General features: G+C 44.0%; 1 protein-coding gene across 1 annotated transcript; it reads left to right on the top strand.

Moving 5' to 3' along the window:
* Positions 1-457: 457 nt before the first annotated feature.
* LOC109400736 (keratin, type II cytoskeletal 1) lies at positions 458-11,405 on the top strand. The gene is made up of 3 exons (XM_019673237.3): positions 458-621; positions 806-1,207; positions 10,205-11,405. Exons 2-3 carry the CDS (start codon positions 814-816, stop codon positions 10,336-10,338), a joined length of 528 nt encoding a protein of 175 aa, XP_019528782.1. The 5' UTR covers positions 458-621; positions 806-813; the 3' UTR covers positions 10,339-11,405.
* Positions 11,406-27,069: the final 15,664 nt, after the last annotated feature.

Here is a 27,069-nt window from a genome sequence, read left to right as displayed (position 1 = left end):
GAACGTGCACACCCGGTGCATTTTGACATCTCGTTCTCGCGGCGCACGCAAAATCCGCAGCGTGCAGTGTGTGCGTGACAGCCGGCGAAATCCCGCCGCTGCTTGCGCACTGTGGTGGTAGTGGTGCGATAAACGACACCGCTCGCTGTACGTTCGCCCTGACCGCGCTGAACTTTTTCTTCTCCCCCAGCAGGGGTGCCAAACTTGCCGGGAATGTTTAAATTTTGAAAAGTTGGGAAATTTTCACGGTGTTCATTGGAGAATGTGATTGAAGGATGGAAAATGTGAACAAACTTTCGATTTCAGTAGAAAATGTCAGGATTTGTGTACGCAAATGCACGGATTATTAAGTTTGAAAGGTTTAACTTTTGCTTATTGCACGCTCGCATTTGAATAATTTTAAAATCTGCCAGCACTGGCCCGCCGCGACCACGACGTCGACGAGCCGCACTGGAAGAAGCCGAAAACCGAAACGCACTTTGCTTTCAGGCCTCCGCCGTAAAAGTTCTCGTTGTTGACGAGAACGGAACAGTTTACAAACAATTTTCCAGTGGCAAATCGCAGTGAAAAGTGTTGAAACTTTTGAAAATAGTTGCGGTGTACATCTAGTTGCAACAAAAGGTAGGTGTTGGCCGGGGATTTTGCGTATATGTCGGGGAAAATGTATTTTTCTGGTTGAGGAAGCAGTTTCCTGGCGGTGATGCTACCGGCCACCATCTTTGATTTCGCGCTGGCTTTCATTTTGGTGGCTGGTGGAGAAAAATGTGCTTTTGCTGGAGGGTGAAATAAATTTGCGTTTTTTCAGCTTGAAACATGCCAGACTGGAGGGAACGTGAAGATTCCGAGCGCGGATACGGTGGCGGCAGCTCCGGGTACGATCGGGAGCGCCGGGACTACCGCAGCGGTGGAGGCAGCTACGGAAGCGGCGGCGGCGGTGGTGGAGGTTACCGCTCGGGTGGCGGTAGCAGCGGCGGATACGGTGGAAGCCGCGATGGTGGATACCGCTCCGGCGGTGGCGGTGGTGGTGGATTCCGCAACGGCGGTGGCAGTGCCGGCGGACCCCCACGTGGACCACCGAGGATCGACCCGGCCACGGCCAAGACGGAAACGTTCGAGGTCGACGCCGAGAAGGTGAAGTTCATCATCGGACGCGGCGGAAACAAGATCCGCGAAATCCAGGACCGCTGCCGGGTGTCGGTGCAAATAGGTAACATTGATTGATTTTGATGGGATATTTTAATGGGCACGGAGACGCGGGTCGGGTTGCGGCGGCGCATGATCAGAGCGAGGAGATAAGGATGGGGAATTTGACACGGTTCCGGATCGGGTCCCAGGGGAACAAAATGTTTTACCGGGTGATAGACGTGGTTTTCCTTTTTTGGGAGCATTATAATTGGTTCGAATGGCTTCCGCGAACGGGGGCGTCCATTGCGTTTCATATACGGCTTTCTGTTAATGAAATAATAATCAGAGGCGGTTCCAGGCAATCTGGAGGAGGTGACGGTGACGGAGTTTTAAATTAGAATTAACGTTCGCGCGGTCATATTGTTTATTATTTGGAACCAGCCATCTACATAGGGTGATTATGGACATTTTCGGTAGCTGTTGTCGGTCAAATTGCCTGGCACTTGGGCGTACCTATAATTCAGTCCGATAGCAGTTTCAATGCCAATTTCTTGAACTTCTCTAGAACTTGAGTTCAACGGGTTTTAAAACTCCCCCAGGACGAAGAGAACGGAGGTCAAAGTTGCCATAAATTTCGAGTAAATCGTCAATTGTGCTGCACGTCTAAAAATGCGCCAATTGTTGTACATCAACATCTTATAAAAAAGCATGGAGTGTGCAATAATGGGCGATTTACCTTATATTACAATATATTGATTCTTTTGGTAATACTCTGAATAAATAACCGAACAAGGTCATATGAAAGAAAGAAAAAAAGGGAAGTGTTTGCGCAAAAAAAAAGTTAAGATAAATCCAGCTTGCAGTATAGGGTCGATTGCTTTTCACGTGATGTGTGCATGATTTTCAGGTACAAAACCATTCACCGGATTGGGAGGAGATCTACCATATCATGGTTGAATGGTTTCACGTGCAAGTCACATGATGCTCGTAACGGTTGGCTTTTTGTGTATCCTTTTTGTTTCGATCTTCGCATAATGGTTGCACAAACCATTTGGATAGAGGGACCTATATTGGGCACATTCCGCTATAATCCAGTCAATTTCATATCAATTGGCATGCAATTTTGTATTCGGCTAGTAGAGTACGTGTAGGGGGAATCGGTTTAATACGCGCCACCGGCAGTGTTGCGAATACTCACTTGCAAGAGTGATACTCATTTGCTTCTATCTCAGTCCAGAAGCATGCTATCAAAAAATGATGTTAGAAGGGCTTTTAGATTGTTGTTTAATCTAAAAGTTTGCTGAATAAAGTAAAGGTCGCAGACTCATACCAAAGTTGTGAGAGAGCTGTGAGTACGAGGTGAGTAAAATTCGTGTAATTTATACTCACCTTGTACTCACAGCTCTCTCACGGTTTTGGTATACGTCTGCGACCTTTACTTTATTCGGCAAACTTTTAGATTAAACTACAATCTAAAACCCCTTCAAACATCATTTTTTGATAGCATGCTTCTGGATTGAGATAGAAGCAAGTGAGTATAATTTATTGCTAGTGAGTATTCGCAACACTGGCCACCGGAGTAAAACGACTCATCCCAATGTCTCCCTGATAATATAATTTTTCATATCAAGCATAATTTTTCAAATCGACGTATCTAACTTTTTCACTGATCTGAGTAAATTCATGGTCAATGTTGACGACCATTTCACTAAAATAGTTTTTTATAAAAATACTTTTCATAAGTTTTTTCGTGCTTAACATCACCAGGGATATAGCACGCACTAGGTAAGAAACAAAACCTACTCATTCCATATCATTTTCACAATGAATTTTGATAAAAATACACATACACCGGGTTGGTTAGAGATACGTCATGCCAGATACGTCGCTTTTGTATGGTGCCAGTTTGGTGTATCTGTTACTTTTGATTTTGGCTAGATACGTCGTTTGGTTTTCTCATATATCAAAACGGTGTATCTATCAGTAAAGTTGTAAACATCAAAATAGTTAGATACGTCGTTTCGAATAATATGCTTAGTTAAACAAATTAAGCAATAAATCATCGAACAGTGATGTGGATTCTTCAATTTGCTTTATGAATCATGCATGCAGCAGTGAACCCGGATTTGTTTACATTCTCGAGTTACGTCAGATTGAAAAGTTATGCTTGATATGATATGTTTGCAACACTATCGTTTTTAATTTTCTATTGTCTCAATCGATAAAACTTGCAATTTCACAAACTAATAAAATATTAAGATTGTAAAACGATTTCAGCAATTTCTGTTGTAAGAATGCGACAACTTCTTTCGCAGATTTGAAGATCAAAATGGAACAAAGTTGCAAAATTTGATATGAAAATCTCTGCTCATTCGCGATAAAAGCGCCGTTTTAGGTGTAAAAACGCGAGTACTCTTGTGTTGTGGCAAAATGCGCCGGCCTTCACCGTAACCCCAAAACAGCCGTTGGCGTTTGAATTATGACTGCAGTAACACATAGACAAAAATCAGAACCTTTGAAATGCGCGTTATATCCTGATTTCCTCTAGTGTAAAAAATGACAATTATTGTTATTAATCCTATCATCCTATCAACCCAACGCTTTTGGACCCTTGTTTGGACCGCTGAACCCAACTTTGTCTCCAGTACTTCGCAATTCTGAGAGGTACAGTGGTGTCCTGATTTTGTCAAATTAAGTCCAGTTTTTATCTTTTGACTTCGAATACAAACTAAGTAACGAACACGTCATGTCTCGCGTTCTGGAGCTACGTCTCAACTGGGACAAAGTCAGTACTAAAGGATCGTGTTTTCGTCTCTGTTGTAGGGATCACGAGCAATAATAAATATAAGATTTGATGAATGTGCTCCTGTTCCAGGAACCATATGAGCAAATGAATCAAGGTTTGGCTCACGGTTTGGCTTTTATACACATTTAGCAACACGATATTCTCAAGCGTCGATAGTCGCGTGGGTTGGGCACGGCTCAGTGATCTCTACGTTCATGGATCGATTCCAGTCTGCATCATTTTACGATTTTTCTGTTCTTTTCATAAGTTTAACTTATGTTAATTAGGTCATAATAAGCATGTACCGTAAACCGGGGTCAAATTGATCAGCGGGGTGAAATTGATCACTCGGTACTACATTGTAATTCCATACTAGGAACTCTTAAGCGTCGTAATGATCTTAAACTTTTTACGTCATCTGATTCGTAGATGTCTAGAGATGAGTGTAGACTTTTAAATTTTTAGAAAAAAGTTAGTTTTGCCTTATTTTTTCAAGGAATTTGCAATGTATTTCTCATTCAGCTGAAATCATTGCTGCTAAACAATCAATTGCTAATAGGACTTCCCGTGAATTTTCTGTTTTAACATTTTTGTGGAGCCTTGGGTGGGATGTTATGCAGCTAATCAGAACATGAAATTGTTATAAAAAGTTCATTTTATGAAGAAATAGTAATTTATTGTAATAGAAATCACTTATTTCATATGAAATTGCCTACCTTTAGGCGTTTAAGGGAAAATTTCGAAATTTAATTTTGCATTTAAAGTATTAAATTCACTAGTTGTAAGATTTTAGACGCGTTATTCGGGTTTAGAAGAGCAAAATTAAGCGGTGAAGGAAATTTTCCTTTCCAACCGATGCTTAATTGTATACTGATCAATTTCGCCCCAAAGTGGCATTTCCAATATTTTGATATTTGAAGTTGTTTAAATTTGCTGAACAAAATTCTGTCACATGATTCCATGGAGATCCACTGGGTACTGGTTTTACAGAAATTCTTTTGGCAATATTTGAACAGGCACTGATGTTATCCGCAAAAGTTGTTTTGAAGTGATCAATTTGACCCCGGATTACGGTACAATTTTCAAAAGGTAATCGTGTCTCATTCATACTTAACAGTTATGGCTAAATGTCATAAGGTATTTTAATGAATTTCGGTAGTTTACTTCGCTGAGTGTACAACTGTCCTCCCATATGAAGGCCCATACAGCTGTAGAGGTGTGGGTATCCAGGAAATTGCCTTGGCTTCCTTGCACATATAGTATCTCCGTGCCTGACACACGATATACACTGCAAAATCGGCCATTGGCAGAGGAAGTCCTCTTGAAAACTGAGGGCTCATAGAGCCCTAGCTGAGAAGCAGCCTTTGTTCCAGTTGGGACGTTCCGCCCAGGAGAAAAAGAATAACTGTTTCCTCCAGGTATTCATGCTAGAATTTCTCCGGGATTTTTTCTAACATTGCTACAGAGGTGTTATTCGTGAATTCATCCAAACAATAATCATGGGACTTTCCCTGCAAATAATCTTGGTATTCCTCCTGTAATATACTTGTTGGGATTTCCTCAGGCAATCCTATTGCTGGTACTCCATCAATTCTTCCAGGAATTCCTCTAGCTAGAGAGGCTCCTACAGGGATTCATCCAGAGATGCCTTCTCTAGAAGTTTTCTAGATATTTTTGCCGGGATTTCTTCATTAGTTCCTGATTGTAGTCTTACAGCAAATCTTCCAGAAACTCTTCCATGATATCTTCAATTATTTTAAGGGACTTCTTCCACTTGGCATCCATCCAGGAATCCTGCAGAGATTTCTCCAGGAATTTGTTTTCCTGCAGAAAATTCTGCTAGGACTCTTCAAACAATTCCTGCTGGGGTTACTCTAAAATTTTCTGGAGTAATTCCACCAGGAATTGCTTGGAATTTCTCCAGAATGTCTGCTTGTACTTTCTTCAAGAACCCTCCCAGAAAGGGAATCCTTCAGGCATTTCTTCAAGGATTCTTCAAAGAATCTCTCCAGAAATTTTTCTTGGGATTCTTCAGGGATTCCGCGCTTTCTACTTGGATTGCCCCAGAAATTTGTGTTGGACTTGCACCAGCTATCTTTCCTGATATTTTGCAAGGATTTATCTAGAAAATTTGCCAAATATTCCCCTGTCTATGGATTCCTTTAAACGTTTCTATATTGTTACCTCAAGAGATAGCTTCAGAGATTTATCCAATGATTACTCTAGAAATATCTTCAGTTTTCTCTACACTGACAAAAATATAAGTGCAGTTTTTCATATTTTTTTTATTATTTCATTGTTCTCGTATGCTTTTCATACACGCAGCAACGAAACCCGTAGGACTTGTATGGAAAACATAATTTTATAAAAATGTCAGCTTTCGTACGCTTTTGGTATGATTTTCATACGTAAGTGTTATGAAGTTTATACAGTAACAGTATAAAAATAATCGTCTCTTGATTTGCGCAACAAAACCTTGTGGTAAAATATCATAGTACATTCGTATGATTTTCGGAGTTGCAGTATCCTCAGTACGAGAAATAAGTATAAAGATAGAGCCATGTTTAGAATCATGTTTAGTGTTCAAAATCCTTTTTTTTTGGGAATTGGATTCTTTAGGGGTATCCGGATCAGTTCATAATCGGATTCTCCGTCCAAAAATTAGTCGAATCCAAAATTTCATAATTTTTGGAGTCCGGTCTATTTTCAAAATGCATTTAAAGTTTGTATGGGGAATTTTTTTTGTTCATGTCAAACTGTCATTTTATCGATTGAACTGTCATTCTATCCACGAAAATTAAAACTGTTTTGCTAATTTAACCATTAAAACAATGGTATTGGAATCCAATAAAATCACGTTATACTCAGAAAAATGAGTTCTTTCGATTAGGCTATAGAAAATAGCAATATTTTATTCATTAAACAACCCAATTGTTATGGAATTTTGGCTGCAACCTTAAAATAGGGTAACGATTGGCATTATCGGCAGTTTTTTTCTCTTCGTCATGAGGGGTGTTCGTTGGTCAAATTTCCTGAAACTTGGCCATATAATTCAGCTTGGTTGGGAAGGATTTGAGACCAACTCTGATTTGAACAGGTTTCAAAAAAAAACACCCCATAACGAAGAGAACAAAACTGCCGAAAATACACTATTTCCCCTAACTAGAACTTTGGCTCATCATCATCATCCATGCAAACATTTAGATCGACTTTGCAGGTTCAAATAAGTATAGAGATACTTTTTGCTCAGACAAACAGACGTAACACTCTGATAATTCCCACCGATTTAACGATCTGTCAAAAATTTGATAGTTGGCAAGCTGCCCACTCGTATCGCTCGCATAGTTTTTGTTCGGGTTTGACGTTTGCCCACTGGCCAAACTCGTTTTTTTAGCATTGGGCGAACGTGACTATGATTTTAATCGAAAAATGTTCGAACTGTTACGCCTGTTTGTCTTTGCTTTTTGTATGGAAATAGCACAGACAAACAGACGTAACACTTCGAACATTTTTCGGACCAAATCATAGTCACGGAAACATATTCGCGCAATGCTATGTTTGGCCGACCACCAACTAGGTGGCGGTAGTGAGTAAACGTCAAACTCGAACAAAAACTATGCGAGCGCCACGGTTGGGCAGCTGGCGAACTATCAAATTTTGTAAAAGACCATTAAATCGGTGTACGATGGGAATTATCAGAGTGTTACGTCTGTTTGTCTGTGGAAATAATGTCTTTATACTTATTTGAATCCGAGTCGATGTAAATGTTTGCATAGATGATGATTTATATTACTAGCCAAAATTCTAGTTATTTTAAGGTTGCAGCAAAATTCCAAAGCTATCGAATCGCTAGAAAAAGAGATTTTGATCCGTAAACATGATTACACAGAGAAACAGACCGGAGACGAACCAGCCTCGGGCTGAAAGTCTCGATAATAAAGACAAAAAAAGAGAAACAGACGTAACACTTCGACAAATTTCATTAAAAAACATCGTCACGAAAACGTTATCGTCGGGCTGCCACTAGATCGCGTCAGTGAGAAAACGTCAAACAGGAGCAAAAACGATGCCAGCAGCGCCGCGAGTGGTCGATCGACCTACTACTGAATATTTGAATCAACCGTTAACCGTCTGTTTCTCTGTGATGATTATTTTGTATGAAAATCGGCTCTGTCTGCACAGAGAGAAAGCACAGTAGAATGAACAGCACACCGTGCTGTTGTTGATGATGACGATGTTGTTGATCGTCAGTCCGTTAGAGAGGTACATTGAAAAAAGTTTTCATCTGATTTTCACATGGACTGTTTCCATACGCGTATCCATTGAATTATATGGGAATATCACATAGATTTTGCGAAGTTATGTGATTTTCCAATAGAAGTTATGTGATTTCCTAATGTTTTCCATATACCGTATTGATTTCATGTGAAATTTCCAAAGAAATTTTCATCGGAAAATCCAATAACAGTCATATAGCCCAACTAATAAAATTTTCCATGTGATATGTGATTTATTTTTTCAGTGTAGTCCAATGTTGTACTGCAAGTGATCGCATAACTGTCCCATATGTATAGGAAAAGCCAGCAAATGTGGGACTGATATGCGATCATATGCAGTGTAGCCGTGCACAGTGTTGGTAAAATCACACTCAAAGCAGACTCATGAACCGCTTTTGCGTTAGCAAGCTCACGCGCGAGATTTTCATGGAAAATATCACTCTCACGTCCATTTATAACGTAAGGCAATTTTCTCGATTTTTTGATAATCCAACCATACATTTCGTCAGTTTCTCTCTAAAACTTCTGTAGAAATACTTCTTGAAGTGCTGTTACGAATATAAAGATAACACTACAATGCGTAGCAGGGGTCTCCAGTTAGCCTAGTGGTTAAGGCTTTGGATCGCCAATCCGGAGACGACGGGTTCGATTCCCGTCCTGGTCGGAAACTTTTCTCGACTTCCCTGGGCAAAGTGTATCATTGTCCTTGCCTCACTATAAACAAATTCATGCAATGGCAAGACCAGGATGCAATTCCAAAAGCTAAAATTTACAAATACTGGCGTGAGTCAGTGAGAAATGGACAAATTGGAGTGGAATTTGCGAAAAAGTTACTCGTTCTGTCGGCGAGACTCGAACTCACGACTCCTACTCGCTAGACAAGCACTTTTCCAACTACACCACGAGAAGACTTTTTGTTCGCAGCATTTGTTGCTTTCATACCGTGAGGTGGCCATTCACCGCACCGCTCGTTTCATACGATTTGAATATAAATCGTATGAAATGAGCCGTGAATGGCGACCTCACGGTAGCTCCAGTTTTGTCTAGGAATTTCTAATCTTAAGGGAGCGTACTGAATCGTGTTTCAATATGAGACGTACACACTGTACTACACGTCTACACTGTCCCTGCTAGGGAAGGGTCTATACGTGTCTTCTAGTTAATCATTGCCTGAAATGAGCTGAATGTAGGCCATCAAAATGAGACTATTGAGGTTTCATGATCAGTGCTAAAAATGTCATTTGAACATATCAAGATTCAATGACCTACAGCTCATTTTTCGAAGGATGTCGGTAACATTTTCCTCAAATATTAAGAGTGGCTTTTGCACAACTTTCATGTAGAACTGGTCCAGCCGCACCAGTTTTTCATATATGTACCATATTTTCAGGTTCAGCTGTAGAGATGATTGAATCAAGATATGCCGAACAGACTTTTTTTTAGCACTGCTCATGATGCTATATTATGCCAGAGCACTACAAATGTCAGTTCTCCATACTATTCAAATGGCTTTGACCTATAACTGTGGGTGACCAATGATTGTCCAATGACTGTCATTCGAAAGTCATAAAAACTTTCCTATCACCTGTTATGTAGCGAAGTTGGATAACGCGCCCTGCATAGCGAATTGGGAAGACGTGGGTTCAAATCCCACTAAAGCTACATGATTTGTATTTTCGATGTTTTTAATTTTCGATTTGTTTATTTTTAAACACATTATTTATGTCTATGAACTTCAGGCTTTTACGTGTCTTTAACATACCTCATTTCGGTTGGTTTCCGAAAAACTGCATTCATGTAGAAATCAAGGTTAAGACTATGATCAATACTTAGCACTGTGCTGCTTTTGATCAGATCGATTTCACATCTCGCGCACGTCCTTCTTCAGAGCTCTGTCGAACTCGTCCAAAGTATACCCGGTTAGCACTCTCCAATCACAATCAAAAATCTTCCGATTTATTTCACCAACCAACACCTTTCTGTCTTTCTTTCTACATAATCCAACCAAAACAAACAGACAAGCAGCGTAACGAGAACGGCCAGAACAATGTGTCGGTGATGGGAGACCAGTCGAACATCGACCGGGCGCGAGACATGATCGACCGGATCATCAATGACGATCGCGACCGAGAGGAACATCACCGCGACTAGGGAGGGAGGCGCTTGTGGCGTGCCGTTTGACCACCACCACCAAAGGTGGTTCCACGGTTATGGTCCGTCTCGTCTCTCGCCTAAACTCAAAGGCTTAGGTTAAGAACAGTTTTAAAAAAGATAAACACAGCAAAACAAAACTAATAGGTTCGATTAAAGAAGAAAACACAGCTAAATAAGAAGAAAAGTAAAAGATTTGCATTTATTATTTCCCATTATCCCTTGAATAAGATCCCTAATCTCGTTTACACGTTCGAATGCACTTTCGTTGAAGGGGGGCCTGCTATTGTAACACCGACACTAGGCTATGGCAGATTGGAACGAAATATTCGGATACGCACGCGAAAGATAGAGAGTTGCATTCTTGTCGTGAATGAGCCCGAGGATGACAGAGAATCCGAAGAATCGTGTAGAGTACCTGTCGATCGCGCCACGTAGACTGGAGACAGCTTCCATTTAAACTTACTAATCGAAGACAGAAATAGGGCTAAAGAGACAGAGATACTTAGGAAGGAAGGAATTGTGCGAATCACTATGTGATTATAGAGGATCTTCTCGATATAAATTGCCGGAAATACTATTTGTATTTTTCACCATGCTCTGGACGATGAGGACGACGAAGAATAAAGTCAGAATGATGTGGAGTAGTATCTAAAAGTGTAAGGTGACTAATGTAAATACGATTTTTAGAAATTTATATTTCTAAGACTACCGCTAAGCAGTGAACACAGGACAGAGCCAGAGACAGAGAAGTTAAGGTCCGTTGATCGGTAAAGTGGTTCATGAACACAAGAAAACGGAAACACTACTACTTAGGATGATACTTGAGCCAACGACTAACTGAAACTAAACTAAAACCGCGTTCATGGAAGGAAAGTGTGATCCCATAAGCAGTAAAGAGCAGAAATAACGGTCGAACATTCGCAAACTCATACATACACACACAGACATACAGACATGCAGGAGAGAAAACCGAAAGCAAAAGAAATTGATGTAGAATACAAATGTTCATTTTTTACTTTTAAGAAGTTGCAAACCATTAAAGCTGAAACTGGTCGGAAAATCTACTGCGAGAAAGATGTGGTTCGCGTTGTGTTTGTGATGACATTCCTTGAGGTACTATTTCATATGGTTTACGAGGGACGAAAGATCAAAAATGAATTGTCTCTGTGGAAATTTGTTCTTCGAATAAGCATTCTTGAATGTGTGACTTGAAGTTCTATTCTTCAACCTTCTATCGGGTCCACCTATCTTGCTCGATGCGCTACTCGCCTTCTTTTACCAAGCGGATCTGTGGCGAACACCGGCATGCTTGCAACATGCCCAGGGAAATCAAATCCTTTAGTCTTTGATCGCCTGTTGGATGCTGGGTTCGTCGTAGAGCAGCCAGCTCGTCCATCTCCGCCCCATAACGTTCTCCGGAGATCGTCCTCCTTACCGCGCGTTCGCTCGAAATCTCCGCTTGTGCAGGGCCTCCTCAAGGAGATTGCGAAACAATCTTGGAAGAGAATTTAGATAGCAAATTCGATTTCTGGTATTTCTCCTGGAATTCATTCTGGGGTTTTTCCAGGTGATCTCTGAGACCTTCCTAGGATTCCTCGTGGGATTCCTCCAAGAATTTCTTCTGAGACTCCACCAGGAGTTCCTTCCGAGTTTCCTCCAGATGTTCCTTCCAGGATTCCTCCAGTAGTTTTTCCTGGGATGCCTCCAGGAGTTCCTTCCGAGATTCATCCAGGAGTTCATTCCCAAACTCCTCTAGGAGTTCCTTCTAAGATTCCTTCAGGAGTACCTTCCAACAGGGATGGCATTCCGCACTGAAAATGTGCACAGTGCAGCTCATTTCCATATTAAAACCACTTACACTGAGGAGCATGCCATCCCTGCCTTCCAAAATTTATCCAGGAGTTCCTTCTGAGATTTCTCCAGCAGTTGCTTCCGAGATTCCTCCAGGAGTTCCTTTTGAGATTCCTTCAGGAGTTGCTTCCAGGATTCCTACAGAAGTTCCGTCTGGGATTTCTCCAGGAGTTCCTTCTGAGATTCCTTTAGAAGTCTCTTGCGAGGTTTCTCCAGGAATTTCTTCCAGGAGTTTACTAGGATTCCTACAGGAGTCCCTTCGGATGTTTCTCCAGGAGTTCCTTCCGGGATTCATCCAGGAGATGAGATCGTTTCAGGATTCCTCTAGAAGTTCTTCCTGGGATTCCTTCAGGATTTCCTTCCGGGGTTCCTCCAGGAGTTCTTTCTGAGACTCCTCCAGGAGTTCCTTCAGAGATTCCTCCAGAAATTCCTTTCGAGATGCCTCGCAAGATTTCCTTCTGAGATTCCTCCAGGAGTTCCTTCTGAAATTTCTCAAGAATTTCCTTCCGAAATTCCTCCAGGAGTTTCTTATGATATTTCTCCAGGAGTTCCTTCGGAGATTCCTCCAGGAGTTGCTTCCGAGATTCCTCCAGGAATTCTTTCCGGGATTCCTCCGGGAGTTCCTTCTGAGATTCCTCCAGGAGTTCCTTCTTGAGTTTCCCCGGGATTTCTTTCCTGAATTCCTTTCAAGATGCCTCGGAGTGCCTTCTGGGATTCCTTCAGAAGTTCCATCCGAAATCCCGTCAGGAGTTCCTTCTGAGATTTCTCCAGGAGTTCTTTCCGAGATTCCTCCAGGAATACCTGGGATTCCTCCAGGAATACCTGGGATTCCTCCAGGAATACCTGGGATTCCTCCAGGAATACCTGGGATTCCTCCAGGAATACCTGGGATTCCTTCAGGAGTTTCTTCCAGGATTCCTCCAGGAGTTCCTTCTGAGATTCCTTTATAAGTCTCTTCCGAGGATTCTTCAGGAATTTCTTCCAGGAGTTCTTTCTGGGATTCCTTCTCGAATTCGTTCCGGGATTCCTTCTGGGATACCTTCCAAGATTCCTTCTGGAATTTCTTCGGAGATTCCTCTAGGAGTTCCTTCCAAAATTCCTCCAGGAATTCTTTCCGGGATTCCTTCAGGAGCTTCTTCCTGGACTCCTTCGGGAGTTCTTTCTGGGATTCCTCCAGGAGTTTCTTCTAAGATTCAACCAGGAGTTCCTTCATAGATTTCTCCAGAAGTTCCTTTCAGGATTCCTCCAAGGGTTTCTTCAGGAGTTCTTTTCAGGAATTCCTTCCAGGATTCTGAGATTCCTCCAGAAGCTTCTTCCGGGCTTCTTTCAGGAGTTTCCTGCAGAATTCCTCCAGGACTGGACTTCTTTCTGGGATTCCTCCAGAAGTTCCTTCTGGGTTTCCTCCGTTAGTTCCTTCAGAGATTCCTCCAGGAGTTCGTTCCGGGATTCTACCAGGAGTTCCTTCTGGGATTTCTCCAGGAGTTCCTTCTGGGATTTCTCCAGGAGTTCCTTCTGGGATTTCTCCAGGAGTTCCTTCAGCTGAGTTGCCTCTAGGAGTTCCTTCTGGAATTTCTCCAGGAGTTCCTTCCGGGATTCAACCAGAAGTTCCTTCTGAAATTTCTCCAGGAATTCCTTCTCAGATTTTTTCAGGACTGCCTTCAGTGATTCCTTCAGGAGTCCCTTCTGAGGTTCCTCCAGGAGTTCCATCCGGCAATTCTCCAGAAGTTACTTGCGGGATTCATCCTGTAGTTCCTTCTAGGATTCCTCCTGTGATTTCTCCTGGAGTCTCTTCCAAGTTTCCTCAAGCAGTTTCTTCCGGGATTTCTCCAGGAGTTCCGCCTAGCATTCTTTCAGGAGTTCCTCCCGAGATTAATACAGGACTTCCTTCTGGTATTCCTTCAGGAGTAACTTCTGGAATTCCTCCAGAAATTTATCCAGAATTTCCTTCAGGAATTTCTCCAGGATTTTCTCCAGAAGTTCCTTAAGGAATTTCTTCAGAAATTTCCTTTCCAAGATTTTTCCAAGCCATCCTTCCGAAAATGCGGAAGGAATTCCTGAAGGATTTCTGACGAAATTTATTGGGGAATTTCTGAGGGAATTCATGAAGGACTTTCTGAAGGAATCCCGGGAGGAATTTCCGAAGAAATCCCGGTTGTTATTCCTGGAATAATCCCTGTAGGGATTCCAGGAATTTCCGAAGGAATCCCGGTTGTTATTCCTGGAAGAGTCCCTGTAGGAATTCCAGGACAAATCGTGTGAGGAATTCTTGAAAGAATCCTGGGAAGAATTCCTCGTGGAATCCTGGAAGGAAATTCTGGAGAAATTCCTGGAGGAACTCCTGGACATTTTGAAGGAATCTCGGGAGGACTATCTGGAGGAATCCCGGAAGGAAGTCCTGCAAAAATCCCGAAAAGAATTCCGGAAGGAATCCCGATAGGAGTTCTTGAAGGGTTTTCTGATGGAATTCCTGAAGGAATGCTGGAAGGAATTCTCCAAGGAAACCCGAAAGGAATTCCTGTAGGAATCTCGGAAGGAATCTCGAAAGGAATTCCTGAAGGAATCTTGGAAGGAATTCCTGAAAGAATCTCGTGTACACATATCCATCTGCAGAAAAATTTGGGAAAATCGGAGGTTCGTTCCCGTTTTTGACTGTTTCTCAATGATGCGGGCATTGCTTTTATAACTTTTTCAGTGTTTTGAATGGCTTAAACCTTCAGCATTTCATTATTGGGTTATTATAAACTCGTTCAAAAATAAAAAATCATTGAATTTTTCTTAATTTAAAAACCCAATTGGCTTCTTTAGCGGTGTTGAGATAATTCCATATTCTGAATCTGCATGCGAAACTGAGCCAAAATCCAAATTTTATCGAATTTTGGTGCCCGGGAACCTATTTAAAAATCAATTTGAAGTTTGTATGGGAGCGATTTGTCGAAACACCCCTCGTCGCATTTTGTACTGGGTGGAGCTGTCAAGCAGTTGCCCAGCTGTCAAAAGATGATTTCAAAAAATCTCTTTGAAATTGATTTTAGGTACCAAAATAAAGTTCAAAAAATCTGAAAAAAATCATAGTGGCTCAGAAAAAGGTGCTCTTTCGTATAAAATCGAAAAATTGATACATTTTTCTTAATTTAAAAACCCAATTGATGTAAAAATTTTGAAAATCGGTGGTTGCCAACATGGTGAAAAAATGTTTTTGTATAAAAATCAAAGATGGCGGCCAAAATCAATATGGCTGACCCAAATTTTTATAACTTTAAATAGTAGCTCTACACAGCTATTAGCTGGCACATTAAATCGCTAATTTTTACCGAAATCTCAACTGCTGAGCATTCGGGAATGTTTTTTACCGGAATTCTGTAAAAAAATACAAAAAATCAGTAAAATGTTATCGTTTATCTGTCAAACTTTAACGAAGTTCGGTAAATGTTGCCAGCTTACCGATTTTCTTCGGTAAACAAAACTTAACGGTTGAGATTTCGATGAAATATTACCGAAGTCGGTGATTTTATCTAAGTGTGTATATTTCCTCTTTTCAACAACATCTCGTTTTGAGGTGGTTTTTGGAGAAACTTTCAAGTTATAACGGTTTAAATGAGCCACCATTTGACCAAAATCGAGGGGTCTGCAAAAATTGTAGTGGCTGTTACTAACGGGGGGCTCCGTCATTTTGAGTAACCAAAATGCATTTTCCTTACTTTTTTGGCGAGGACTATCAAAAAATCGCCAACAACATTTTTGAAGACAAGGTGTGAAATAGTGGACATGTCTCAGCGAGAGTTACTCACGAAGCCTGAGTGGAGCAGCAAGAATTAATTATTTTGAAAATTAAGTGAAACACTACAAATGCATAACAAATAGAACATTTTATAGTGGATTAGCATTAGCATTAAGCGAGTCGCACAAATTCGTAGGTGGTACAGTCCTAGACCGCTGTTATGAGGGTTGCCTCCTTCCCGTCTGAACCAAAGCACAAAGATTTGGGACTAATCTCTGACTCCTAGACAAGAATGACGCAATCCTCCAATGGTCGAGCACTGTCCTGGCCACGTCCTTGCGACTGCTGAGGAATGGGAAAGGATGGTTAGTTTTGGACACCTATGAAAAACTCTACGATCTCTCAGGCCTAGGTGTCACGGGAATTTGGGTGTTGTTAGTGGAAGGGTAAACTCCAAAGGATACGCTTGGTCAACGTTCAGGCACACCATTGTTAGTCTTCTTCGAATTAGTTGTCTGCCCGATTAATCCTGGTTTTCTCGTCGTCTTTGGTTGAATTACTAGATTCTTCGGTTGATAATCTGAAATATAAAATAATATTAACATCGTACGTCAAATAAGCTACATATAAGTGATACGCTCGCCACAGTTGCATATTTTTACAATATTTATTATACCTATCATACGATAAATTTACCTCAAACCTGCTGAAATAAAATGTTGATTAGCAGTACATACATTGAAACAAAATTAACTACAAAACACAAAAAAGCATCAAACTTTGATCTTGGAATATTTATAAATACGATAAATGTCAAGATCAAAATTTGATTTGGTAGATCTTACACCGCAACGCACCATTCTAAGGTGATCTACCCACGTTACGGGAACCATAGAACATTTTATAGTGGATCACTACAAATTCGTAGTGATTTGCCCTGTTACCCTAGTGGATAACAATTTCCGAAGCAAGGATACCGAGGTTTCATAAATTGTTGTTGGTCTATCAGCCAATCCTGTTGTTTTCGTATTTTTTTCTGGCAGGTGGCTTTCTGGTAGTTACTTTCATAGTTTGAGTTTTGTTTAGGAATGTTGTTCCTAGGGGGCACCATGATTCGAATACATATTTTAATATGAGACGTCTACACTTTGATTTTGATGTCCCTGTTAGGGAAACTTGTAACAAATCCGAGGATACCAGTGAAATATCATATAGGGTATACTAGATTACCAGTTTACTGGACAGCTACTCTCCGACCCAATGGACCATCCTGAAACGTTGGTTTGAGCATTTCGAACAATAATTTCTTCAAGTTTCGACATCCAACCAACTATCAAAAGCATGAATCGTCTAGGATACAGCGCATCATCCGCGTCGCCATCACTGCATGAGATTGAAACAGACACCGGAAGCACGAAGACTCCCGGGGTCGATCGCATTTCAGCCAAAGATGTTCAAAGTTGACCCTATGATATCCGCGCAAATGTTGCATCAACTTTCTGTAATATCTGGGACTCCGCGACTTCCCAGGCCGATTGGATGCAGGAAGTCTTAGTGAAGCTTCCCAAGAAGGGGGATCTGACCGTGTGCGACAACTGGAGTAGGTTAACGAATTCCAAGAGTCCCTCTATTTGGTATTCGTTGACTACGAAAAAGCTTTCGATCTTCTGAACCACGAGAATCGGTGGGCGACCTGAGACGTACCAGGTACCTGCTACGTACTAGGTACCAGGCTTTTACATGCAGAGTCCTGCATAACGGCGGTACCATGATCGACACGAACAAAGAAGGCAACAGCTGCTTTTGCGGGTTAACAAAATATATGGAGATCCAATCAGATCAGTCTAGGAGTCAAGGTACTCATCAAAATTCGAACTTTTAATTCAAACGTGAAATCTGTGCTGTTGTACAGCCAGTGAAACGTGGTGCGTGTCAGCAGAGACCACACAGAAGCTACAGCTTTTCATAAAACGATGTACGAGTCTGGTGGTCTCACAACTGGATCTCGAATATTTACTTAGCGCCATCGACGATGCCATCAAAAACAGATGTCAACAGAAATTCCACAACGTAAATGGAGGTGGGTCAGCTACACATTACGAAAGGCCGGAGACGAAATCTGCAAGCAAGAGCTGGCGTGGCGACGAAGCCTCAACAAGGAAGTGGATAGGAATTTGACCTGGGGTTCAGGTCAAGGCTAAAGCGAGCGGCCTTATGTACCCTCAGAGGTGCTCAGGATACAGAACGAAAATGGATCGTTAGGAAATTGTCAAGCTGAATGGAAGATACTAAAGTCCACCATCCAGATAATAAAATAATGAATTTCTGTTAATTCGTGAAAAATTGTGGCAGTTCATAACCAGGAACCGACCCGAACTAGATGCTGAAACCTGAAACAGCTGATGAGATCGTGATGGAGATCGAAGCAACTCGGTGGTTGAAGCTGTTGGACTTTTCATATGTTACGCTAGATCGATTGCGCGAATCCACCCCTGCAGAGAAAAACAACACACACATACATGAAGTAAAGTGTCTCGAGTATACCAGGCTCGTTAACATGAAGTAGTAGTTTACTTTCTCTTATTTGTTGTGACAAATCATTAATAAAAACAAATTGTTCGAATCAAGTCGGTCGCGTTTGTGCTCTGTATTTTTGCCCAAATTCCAAAGTATTACCTGGTCTGGTCCGTAATTGGATTGTCCGTCCGACAGGTAATGGGCCCAGCTAGCCGCGCATCGCGGAAGTGAGATAGTTTTCGCGTGGGAGGTCACGGAACGGGTTGATTTTTTGGTCGTTTAAATGTGCATCGGCTCGAGGATTCCTGCAAGCGGCGAAATGGCGGACCCACAGCGTTTTGCAGTGCAGAAGTTGAATAACCACAACTACCAGTCATGGCGTTTCAAGATGGAGATGCTGATGATTCGGGAGGAGACCTGGTATGTCATCAGCGAAGCGGCACCAAACCCCGTGACAGACGCGTGGAAGAAAGCGGATGCTAAAGCTCGGGCGACAATCGGGCTCTGCATTGAAGATGATCAGACTGGATTGGTAAGAAGTTGCGCAACGGCGAAAGCGGCCTGGGATTCTTTGAAGACATACCACGACCAGTGTTCGGAGGTATACTTGCTGAAGAAGCTGACGCACCTGGAGTTAGAAGAAGGAGGAAACATGGAGCAGCACTTGCAGACGTTTTCCGATTTGCTGCAACGGATTGCGGATGTTGGCGATCCGATTCCGGAGAAGCTGCAAGTAGCTATGTTGTTGTGCTCGCTTCCGGACTCGTACGACTATCTAGCGACAGCTCTGGAGCAGCGGCCGCGGGATGAATTGAAATTGCAACTGGTGAAATCGAAATTGCTGGCGGAAGCGGAAAAGCGCCGGGAACGCGGTGAAGGTACTGTATCGAACAAAGCGCTGCGAGTGGAACACCGCTGTCGATGTGGTGGAAGCAAAGCTGTAAATTGTGAAGGTAAGCAAACGGAAACGCGATCATGTTACCTGTGTAAGCAGCCGGGACATTTGAGGAGAGATTGTCCACAGAATGCAACTGGAGTATCAGCAACCAAACCGGAAGAACCTAAGGCCAAGCAAGTTCAAGATGTTACTGAGTATCCGTTGGCCTGGATGGTAGGACAAGCCGATCCAACAAGCTGGTTTATTGACAGTGGCGCTTCTCGGCACATGACGGGAAACCGACAGTTTTTCACGGTGCTAGAGAAAACTGGAGGAACGAGTGTGATGTTGGCAGATGGTGAGAATAGAGCGGAAGTGGCTGGAGTCGGCCGCGGAATCATCGTCGGTGTGACCGATACTGGAGAACTGATCGACATCGAGCTGAGTGAGGTATTGTATGTGCCGAAATTGACTACTGGTCTTGTGTCAGTAGGTGTTCTTGCTCAGAAGGGTTTTGATGTAGCGTTCAATGCAAGTGGGTGCGAAGTTCGTAAGCGCAATGGAAAGGTGTGTGCAATGGGAGAGCGGCACAATGGCTTGTATCGTTTGTGTGTTCCGGATCAAGCATTAATGAGTGCCCATATGCATACGTCGTTTTGCCGACAGCACACTTGCCAAGGAAACAGGATGGTGGATGTGATGCGGAATAAGAAGACAGAGGCAAAGAAATACTCGAAGAAAAAGCCAGAAGTCATTGGTACGATTATTGAATGAGAGGAGCTTCTACCAGTACCAGAAATGCCGTTGGAACCTGAGCTACCGGCCGAACCTCAACCCCCACTGGAAGTGCAGTCCGCATCGGCGATGGAACCTGAACAGTCACCGGAAGAGGAACTCGAGTCCGAAGATATTGATGATGAAGAATGGAAAGGATATGAATCGGCAGAAGATGCATTTTACGGAGAAGATGATACTATTGTTCCGGACGATGGGAACCGAGAGACAAGACCTACCCGTTCCACCGGAGGAGTTTTACCGAAGCGATTTGGAGACTATTTTGTCGGCATGGTAACGGTGAACCAGGAGGAGCTGCCATTGTTTGACGTCATGGTGAAGCATCAGCCTATGGTATTCGGAAGCAAGATATAGGAGGAGCTAGCCGATCGAGGAGGAGTTCGTGCAGGAGACTAGGAGATAGATTCGCGAGGAGGAGTGTTGGACTTTTCATATGTTACGCTAGATCGATTGCGCGAATCCACCCCTGCAGAGAAAAACAACACACACATACATGAAGTAGTAGTTTACTTTCTCTTATTTGTTGTGACAAATCATTAATAAAAACAAATTGTTCGAATCAAGTCGGTCGCGTTTGTGCTCTGTATTTTTGCCCAAATTCCGAAGTATTACCTGGTCTGGTCCGTAATTGGATTGTCCGTCCGACAGAAGCATCAATCGTAGTAGGCTTAAGAATTTCAATTGGAAATAAATAGTGGTTTCGCAGCACGGTGTCACAAACACTAATGGAAATCTACTGGTTAAAAATATGCCCATTTGATTTTGTTGGGAACAGCTGATCTTTGTTTACTATTTTCAATCAGTAACTCAAGTGGTGTTCGTGTAATGCAGCGTGTATGTACACGCAACATTACTAAAAGCTGAAACCACTATGTTATTTCACTCTACGCTTTCAACCAAACCAGTTGGGTTTCATTCCCATCTAAGAGGTTATGGGCCGTTGTTAAAGCCGTTGTCCATAGTAACGAAAATCAACAATTTAAAAAAAAAATTGTTGGAAATCATAGCAATCGTATGATGCATTTGAATTCCATCATAGTACATAAGGCTTATGTCGGTTGCTATGTACATAATAAATAACAACTGCATGGCAACCGTTGGGGTATAAATATCGCTCTGGTCCCTGGGAGCAACTCAGTTTCTTTCCACCTAATAAACCACCAGTTATAGTGCTCTTGTAAAACGTGTTTCTCTTCAGGTTATTGGCCCAGTCACGCCAACCTAAGAGCAAAAAGTGAAAAATCTCAAGCCCGTTCCAGAAACCAGGATGTCCAGTGCGAAGAAGGCAGGAATCGTGCAGTTTGCCGGCGAAGGCTACGACACGTGGAAGTTTCGAGTGGAGACTCAGCTTTCGGCGCACGGAGTGAAGGAAGCCATCACGAACGACCCCCCGGAGGAAGGCGCAGCGAAGGTGGCGTTTCTGGAGAAGGACGAGAAGGCGAAAGCGCTGCTGGTGGCGTACATTGCGGACAGCCACCTGGAGTATATTCGCGACAAGCAAACCGCGAAAGCGATGTGGACGTCGTTGGCAAATACCTTCGCGAAAAAAGGTTTTGCTGCCCAGACGTACATCCGGCGGTCGATGGCGTTGCTGCGAATGGAGGAAGGAACCCCACTGGCGGACCATTTCCGTCGGTTCGATGAGCTGGGACGACAGCTGAGGGATGCCGGTGCCACGGTGACGGAGCTCGACATGGTGAACCAGTTGTTTATTTCGTTGCCACCTAGTTACGATGTGGTTACCATGGCGATGGAAAATTTGGACGATCAACAGTTAAACCTCGGGACCGTCAAAGCACGCCTTCTAGCGGAGGAGCAAAAGCGTTCTGGACGAGATCCCGGTACGAGTGCAGCGAGCGGTTCGAATGGAGTGGTGTTGGCGGCCAAATCCGGAAATCGGCGTGGGAAGGCAACGAAATTCCCAGGAAAATGCTACCATTGCGGCGAAGTGGGGCATAAGAAGTTTGCCTGTCCCAAGGTGAAAAATCATCCGGATCGGGCGCAGGTATCGAGACTCCCGATCGACAAGGAGGTGGCCCTTGTTTCCGGAGCGACGGTGTCGCTCGAGCAGGACGAAATCGAGTGGGTGCTGGACTCGGGTGCAAGTTGCCACATGGTCAGCGACGAAGCATATTTCCAGGAGATCCATGTGCTACGGGAACCACTTCACATCGACAGCGCGAAGGATGGTGAGGTTCTGGTAGCATCCAAGGAAGGAACCGTGAAAGGCAAGTCACTCGTTGGAGAGCACCGATACACGTTGTCATTCAGCCACGTGTTGCTTGTCAAGCAGCTGAAGTATAACCTGCTGTCGTTGGCGCGGCTACTGAAAGCGGGTGTGCACGTGGAATTCAAGCCGGATTGTGCCGTTCTGACGAAGGACGACGATACTATCGGTGTGGCGAGAGCGAAAGGTAATCTTTTTTACCTGCGGATGAACCGGCTACCGAATGGAACGGCGTTGGCGGCGGATAGCACTCCGGACCTGGGGCTGTGACACAAGCGGTATGCGCATCTCAGCTTCAAGAATGTGCTCAAATTGAAGAATGCCAAGATGGTGACAGGACTGGATGGTATCCATGGTGACGCAAAGTTTTGTGACACATGCGCAGAAAGCAACATGGTGAGGCTGCCATTCAACGGAACGAGACCGCAGACTCGAAGGCCATTGGAGCGTGTGCACACGGACGTGTGTGGACAAATCACACCGACGACGGCGGATGGTTACCGCTATTTCCTATCGTTTGTAGACGATTACACGCACTTCGGAGTCGTTTACCTGTTGAAAAGGAAGGATCAGGTGTTCGATTATTTCAAGGTCTACGAGGCGATGGCGACGGCTAAATTCGGGACAAAAATAGCAAGCTTGCGGTGTGATCTTGGACGTGAGTATTTTTCAAATCAGCAACTGGCCTACTACGAGGAAAAAGGAATCCAAGTGGAGTCAACGGTCGGGTACACCCCGCAGCATAATGGTGTGGCGGAACGCTTTAACCGCACCATAGTGGAGAAAATGCGAGCAATGCTGACGGAGTCGGGTGCACCGAAGTACCTTTGGGGAGAAGCGGTCCTGAATGCTGTCTACGTTGCCAACAGAAGTCCGACTGAAGCAATCAAGGGAAACCAAACGCCTGCGGAACGATGGCACGGAGAGAAGCCGGATGTCACCAAGCTGAGAGTGTTCGGATGCCAAGCGTTTTCCTGGATACCGAAACAGAAGAGAGGTAAGCTGGACCCAACCGGACGGAAGTGTGTATTTGTCGGGTACGCACCGGCTGGATATCGCCTCTGGGATCAAGATTCCCGGAAAATGTTCGTGGCCCGTGATGTCCGCTGCAATGAGGCAGCATTTCCATTCAAGTCACCAAGTGAAGACATCGATCGTCGACTGGTTATTCCGGAGGAAGTATCACCGGTCCCTGAGCAAGAGGGGGAAAATGAAGATGCTGGACAAGACGACAATGCTCAGGACGATGACCATGTCACCGGTGGTTATTCCACTGCTGGAGAGGAGGACGACAACGAGGAAGGCGCAACCGCACTCCCGCCACAATCAGAAAGGAACGCACCACGTGATGATGTTCCGAGGTCCAGTGGTCGGGAGTGCAGGAGACCAGGTTGGTTTTCTGATTTTATTCCGTATAGAGCGCTTTCTACTGGTGTGAATTCCATACAGGTTCCCGAACGTTATTCCGATGTCGATGGTCATCCACACGAGCCTGAATGGAGGCAAGCGATCGATGAAGAGCTGGCAGCGTTGCAGAAAAACCGCACATGGACCGTGGTTCGATGTCCCGCCGAGGTACAGCCCGTACCGTGCAAGTGGGTGTTCAACGTGAAGACCGATGCTGATGGACGTCCTACGCGCTACAAGGCGCGGCTGGTAGCTAAGGGCTACGCACAGAAGAAGCACATCGACTACGAGGAGACGTTTGCGCCGGTGGCGCGGCTGGCTACCATCCGAACTCTCCTGGCACTTGCAACGACGAACGGATTGAAGATTCACCAGCTTGATGTCAAGACCGCTTTTCTGAATGGGAAGCTCAACGAGAAGGTGTACATGCAGCGTCCAGAGGGGGTAACCCTACGTCCTGGAGAAGTGTGCCTACTACATCGAGCGCTTTATGGTCTGAAGCAGTTGCCGAGGTGCTGGAACAGCCATCTGAACGAGTTCCTGACAACGTTGGGATTTACGCGATCGAAGTACGACTATTGCCTGTATGTTCGAATTACTGGCGACAACACGGTGTACATCGTAGTATACGTGGATGACCTTCTGATTGCTGCCAGGAACGAAGTCGAAATCGAGCGAGTGAAGAATGTGCTGACGCGGAAGTTTGAAATGACGGACATGAAAGAGCTGCACCACTTCCTGGGCATTAAGATCACTAGGGATCTGGATCGAGGAGTGACGAAGCTGTCCCAGTCGGGGCATATCGACAAGATTATTGCTCGTTTTGGCTTGGAAAACTGCAATCCTGCCAAGACTCCAGCAGAACCCAAACTGCAGCTGAAGCGAGGAGATGGAAGATGTCCGTATCCCTACCGCGAGCTGGTCGGTAGTCTCATGTACATCATGATGGGCTCTCGACCGGACCTTTGTTTCATCGTTGGCTACTTGGCGAGGTTTCAAGATGCTGCTGGTGAAGAACACTGGAAGCATGCCAAGCGAGTCCTACGGTATCTGCAAGCAACGAAAAACATGGAGTTAGTCTACCGAAGAAATCCAAGAGAACCGATGGTCGCTGCCTACGCCGATGCAGACTACGCAAGCGATGAATCCGATCGCAAGTGCGTCTCTGGCTTTCTGCTGAAGGTTCACGGAAACACAGTTGCCTGGTCATCGAAGAAGCAGTCTACTGTGGCAATGTCTTCTACCGAAGCCGAGTACGTTGCCATGAGTTCCTGCGTAAGTGAGACGATATGGTTGGCCGGGTTGATGGCCGATCTTCAGCCGGATGCCCTGCCGTATCCAGTACCAATATATGAGGACAACCAAGGAGCGATTGCGATGGCTGAACGAGAGGAAACGAGGCGAGTCAAACACATTGACGTGAAGTACCATTTCATCCGAAATGTTGTTGCCGACGGTAAGGTGAAGTTGGTATACGTTCCGACTCAGAAGCAGCAAGCCGACATCCTCACGAAGTCCCTGCCCGTTCCAACGTTCGTAGCTTTAAGGAATACGTTAGGAATAGAAGGAATCAATTGAGAGGGGGTGTTGGAAATCATAGCAATCGTATGATGCATTTGAATTCCATCATAGTACATAAGGCTAATATCAGTTGCTATGTACATAATAAATAACAACTGCATGGCAACCGTTGGGGTATAAATATCGCTCTGGTCCCTGGGAGCAACTCAGTTTGTTTCCACCTAATAAACCACCAGTTATAGTGCTCTTGTAAAACGTGTTTCTCTTCAAAATATTAATGCCGTTTTTCTTTATTAACCTGGGTTGGAACTGGATTGGCGGAAAATATGTAAACAAACAACGTCAAACAAACTTTAGTATAAGCGAAACCGAAATCGGGTTGGGGTTGAAACTGTGATCTCATCCAGTTCCAACCCAGGTTGGAACTGGATCAAAAAGAAAAACGGCATAAGATAGATCGATTCGGAATCCTGAAGTTCAACTAAGGAAACTACAGCGTTTGGAAGACCAAGGTGAAGTTTCTCCTCATCCGGGAAGATTTGTGGCAGTACATTACTGGTGCAGAACCGGTGGATGCCTAAGCCAATCCGGCAAGCGAAGCAGCCAGGGCAGCGTGGAACGGTGGCGACCGAGAAGCTACGGGGACTCTACGTCCTAAGTGTCCATTCTCAAGCGAATCTGCGACAAGCGCTACTCCGACTTCGAGCGGCACATTTTCGAGATGGAAGATCTGTTCGAGCGACTGACGATGACTGGCGAGGAGCTGAGCAAGAGTCTGCCGGTAGCTATGGTGCTCCGGAGTCTACCGGAATCGTTCTCGACATTGACCACGGCTTTGGAGAGCAGGTCAGACGAAGAGCAGACATTGGATTTGGTCTAGTCCAAGGTGGTCGACAAAGTGGCGAAAATGTTGCTCGACTACACTGAAAGGAGCCTTGCAGTAATGGCAAGCACAAAAATGTTTTTAAATTTACCATGGCAAAACATGATCATCGACTCACCAACGCTTCTTGTGTGCGTTTTGTTTCTTCTCACATCAACCGGTTCGATAGCTGAGTGGTAGCGTGCGAGCCTGGTGATGTCAAGATTCTTGGTTCGAATCCGGTTGCCAACAGAAACTTTTTTTAAATTGAAAATCGAGTCCATGGTAAAATTGAAAACATAACTCTGTTGAATTAAAACGAAACTCAGTCTGCACAAATTTAGTGGCGTTGTGCATTTAAATTGACCCTCAGAATAGTATTGACGGTTTCCCCCCTTATCGAACGCGACGATTTGAATCCGTCGCGGATGAAACCGTCGCCAGAGTCGTCGCAGCCAATCAGCTGGCAGGAGTCTGACGTTTCTTCGATCTCACTAACACAAACAGCAACAGAGGTGGTGCTTGATTCGTTTCGATGATTCAGAAATGCCGACTGGAAGTTGGCAGCGCGTTTTGTTATGAAAGCAACATACAATAATTTTCACCGCAAGCCGCCGTTCAGTGTACTGCGTCGGATTCGGTGCTCAAGACAAACGTGGCACAGAAGAAAATGCTTTTTGCCTCAAACCGGGGCACAAGCCGAAGCAATGTCCGTCATTGAAGACGAAGCATAACCCAGAGCAAAGGTCATCGGAAGGTCAACGTGAGACACAAAGCCATCCACGGGTGCGAGTGACTCGTCAAGAAATCCGGAAGTTTCTGCTTGTTGCAGTTATCGAATTTCGTTCGTTAGTGAAACATAAACATGTTGCAGTTATCGAACGTATACTGTATGTGTTTTGCAGATGGGCCCTTCTCAAAAGTTACGCTAGAAATGTCAAAACGACAACAAC

Source organism: Aedes albopictus, chromosome 1, assembly GCF_035046485.1.
Source record: "Aedes albopictus strain Foshan chromosome 1, AalbF5, whole genome shotgun sequence".
In the NCBI taxonomy this organism is placed as follows: Eukaryota; Metazoa; Arthropoda; class Insecta; order Diptera; family Culicidae; genus Aedes; species Aedes albopictus.
This window is presented reverse-complemented; position numbering and strand designations above follow the sequence as displayed.

What these genes read in the sequence shown, in the direction of transcription:
- LOC109400736 (XM_019673237.3), top strand. Translation starts at nt 814, where the DNA reads ATGCCAGACTGGAGGGAACGTGAAGATTCCGAGCGCGGATACGGTGGC. An exon ending in CCGGGTGTCGGTGCAAATAG is followed by an intron (nt 1,208 to 10,204) that starts GTAACATTGATT and finishes CAAAACAAACAG; the next exon opens with ACAAGCAGCGTAACGAGAAC.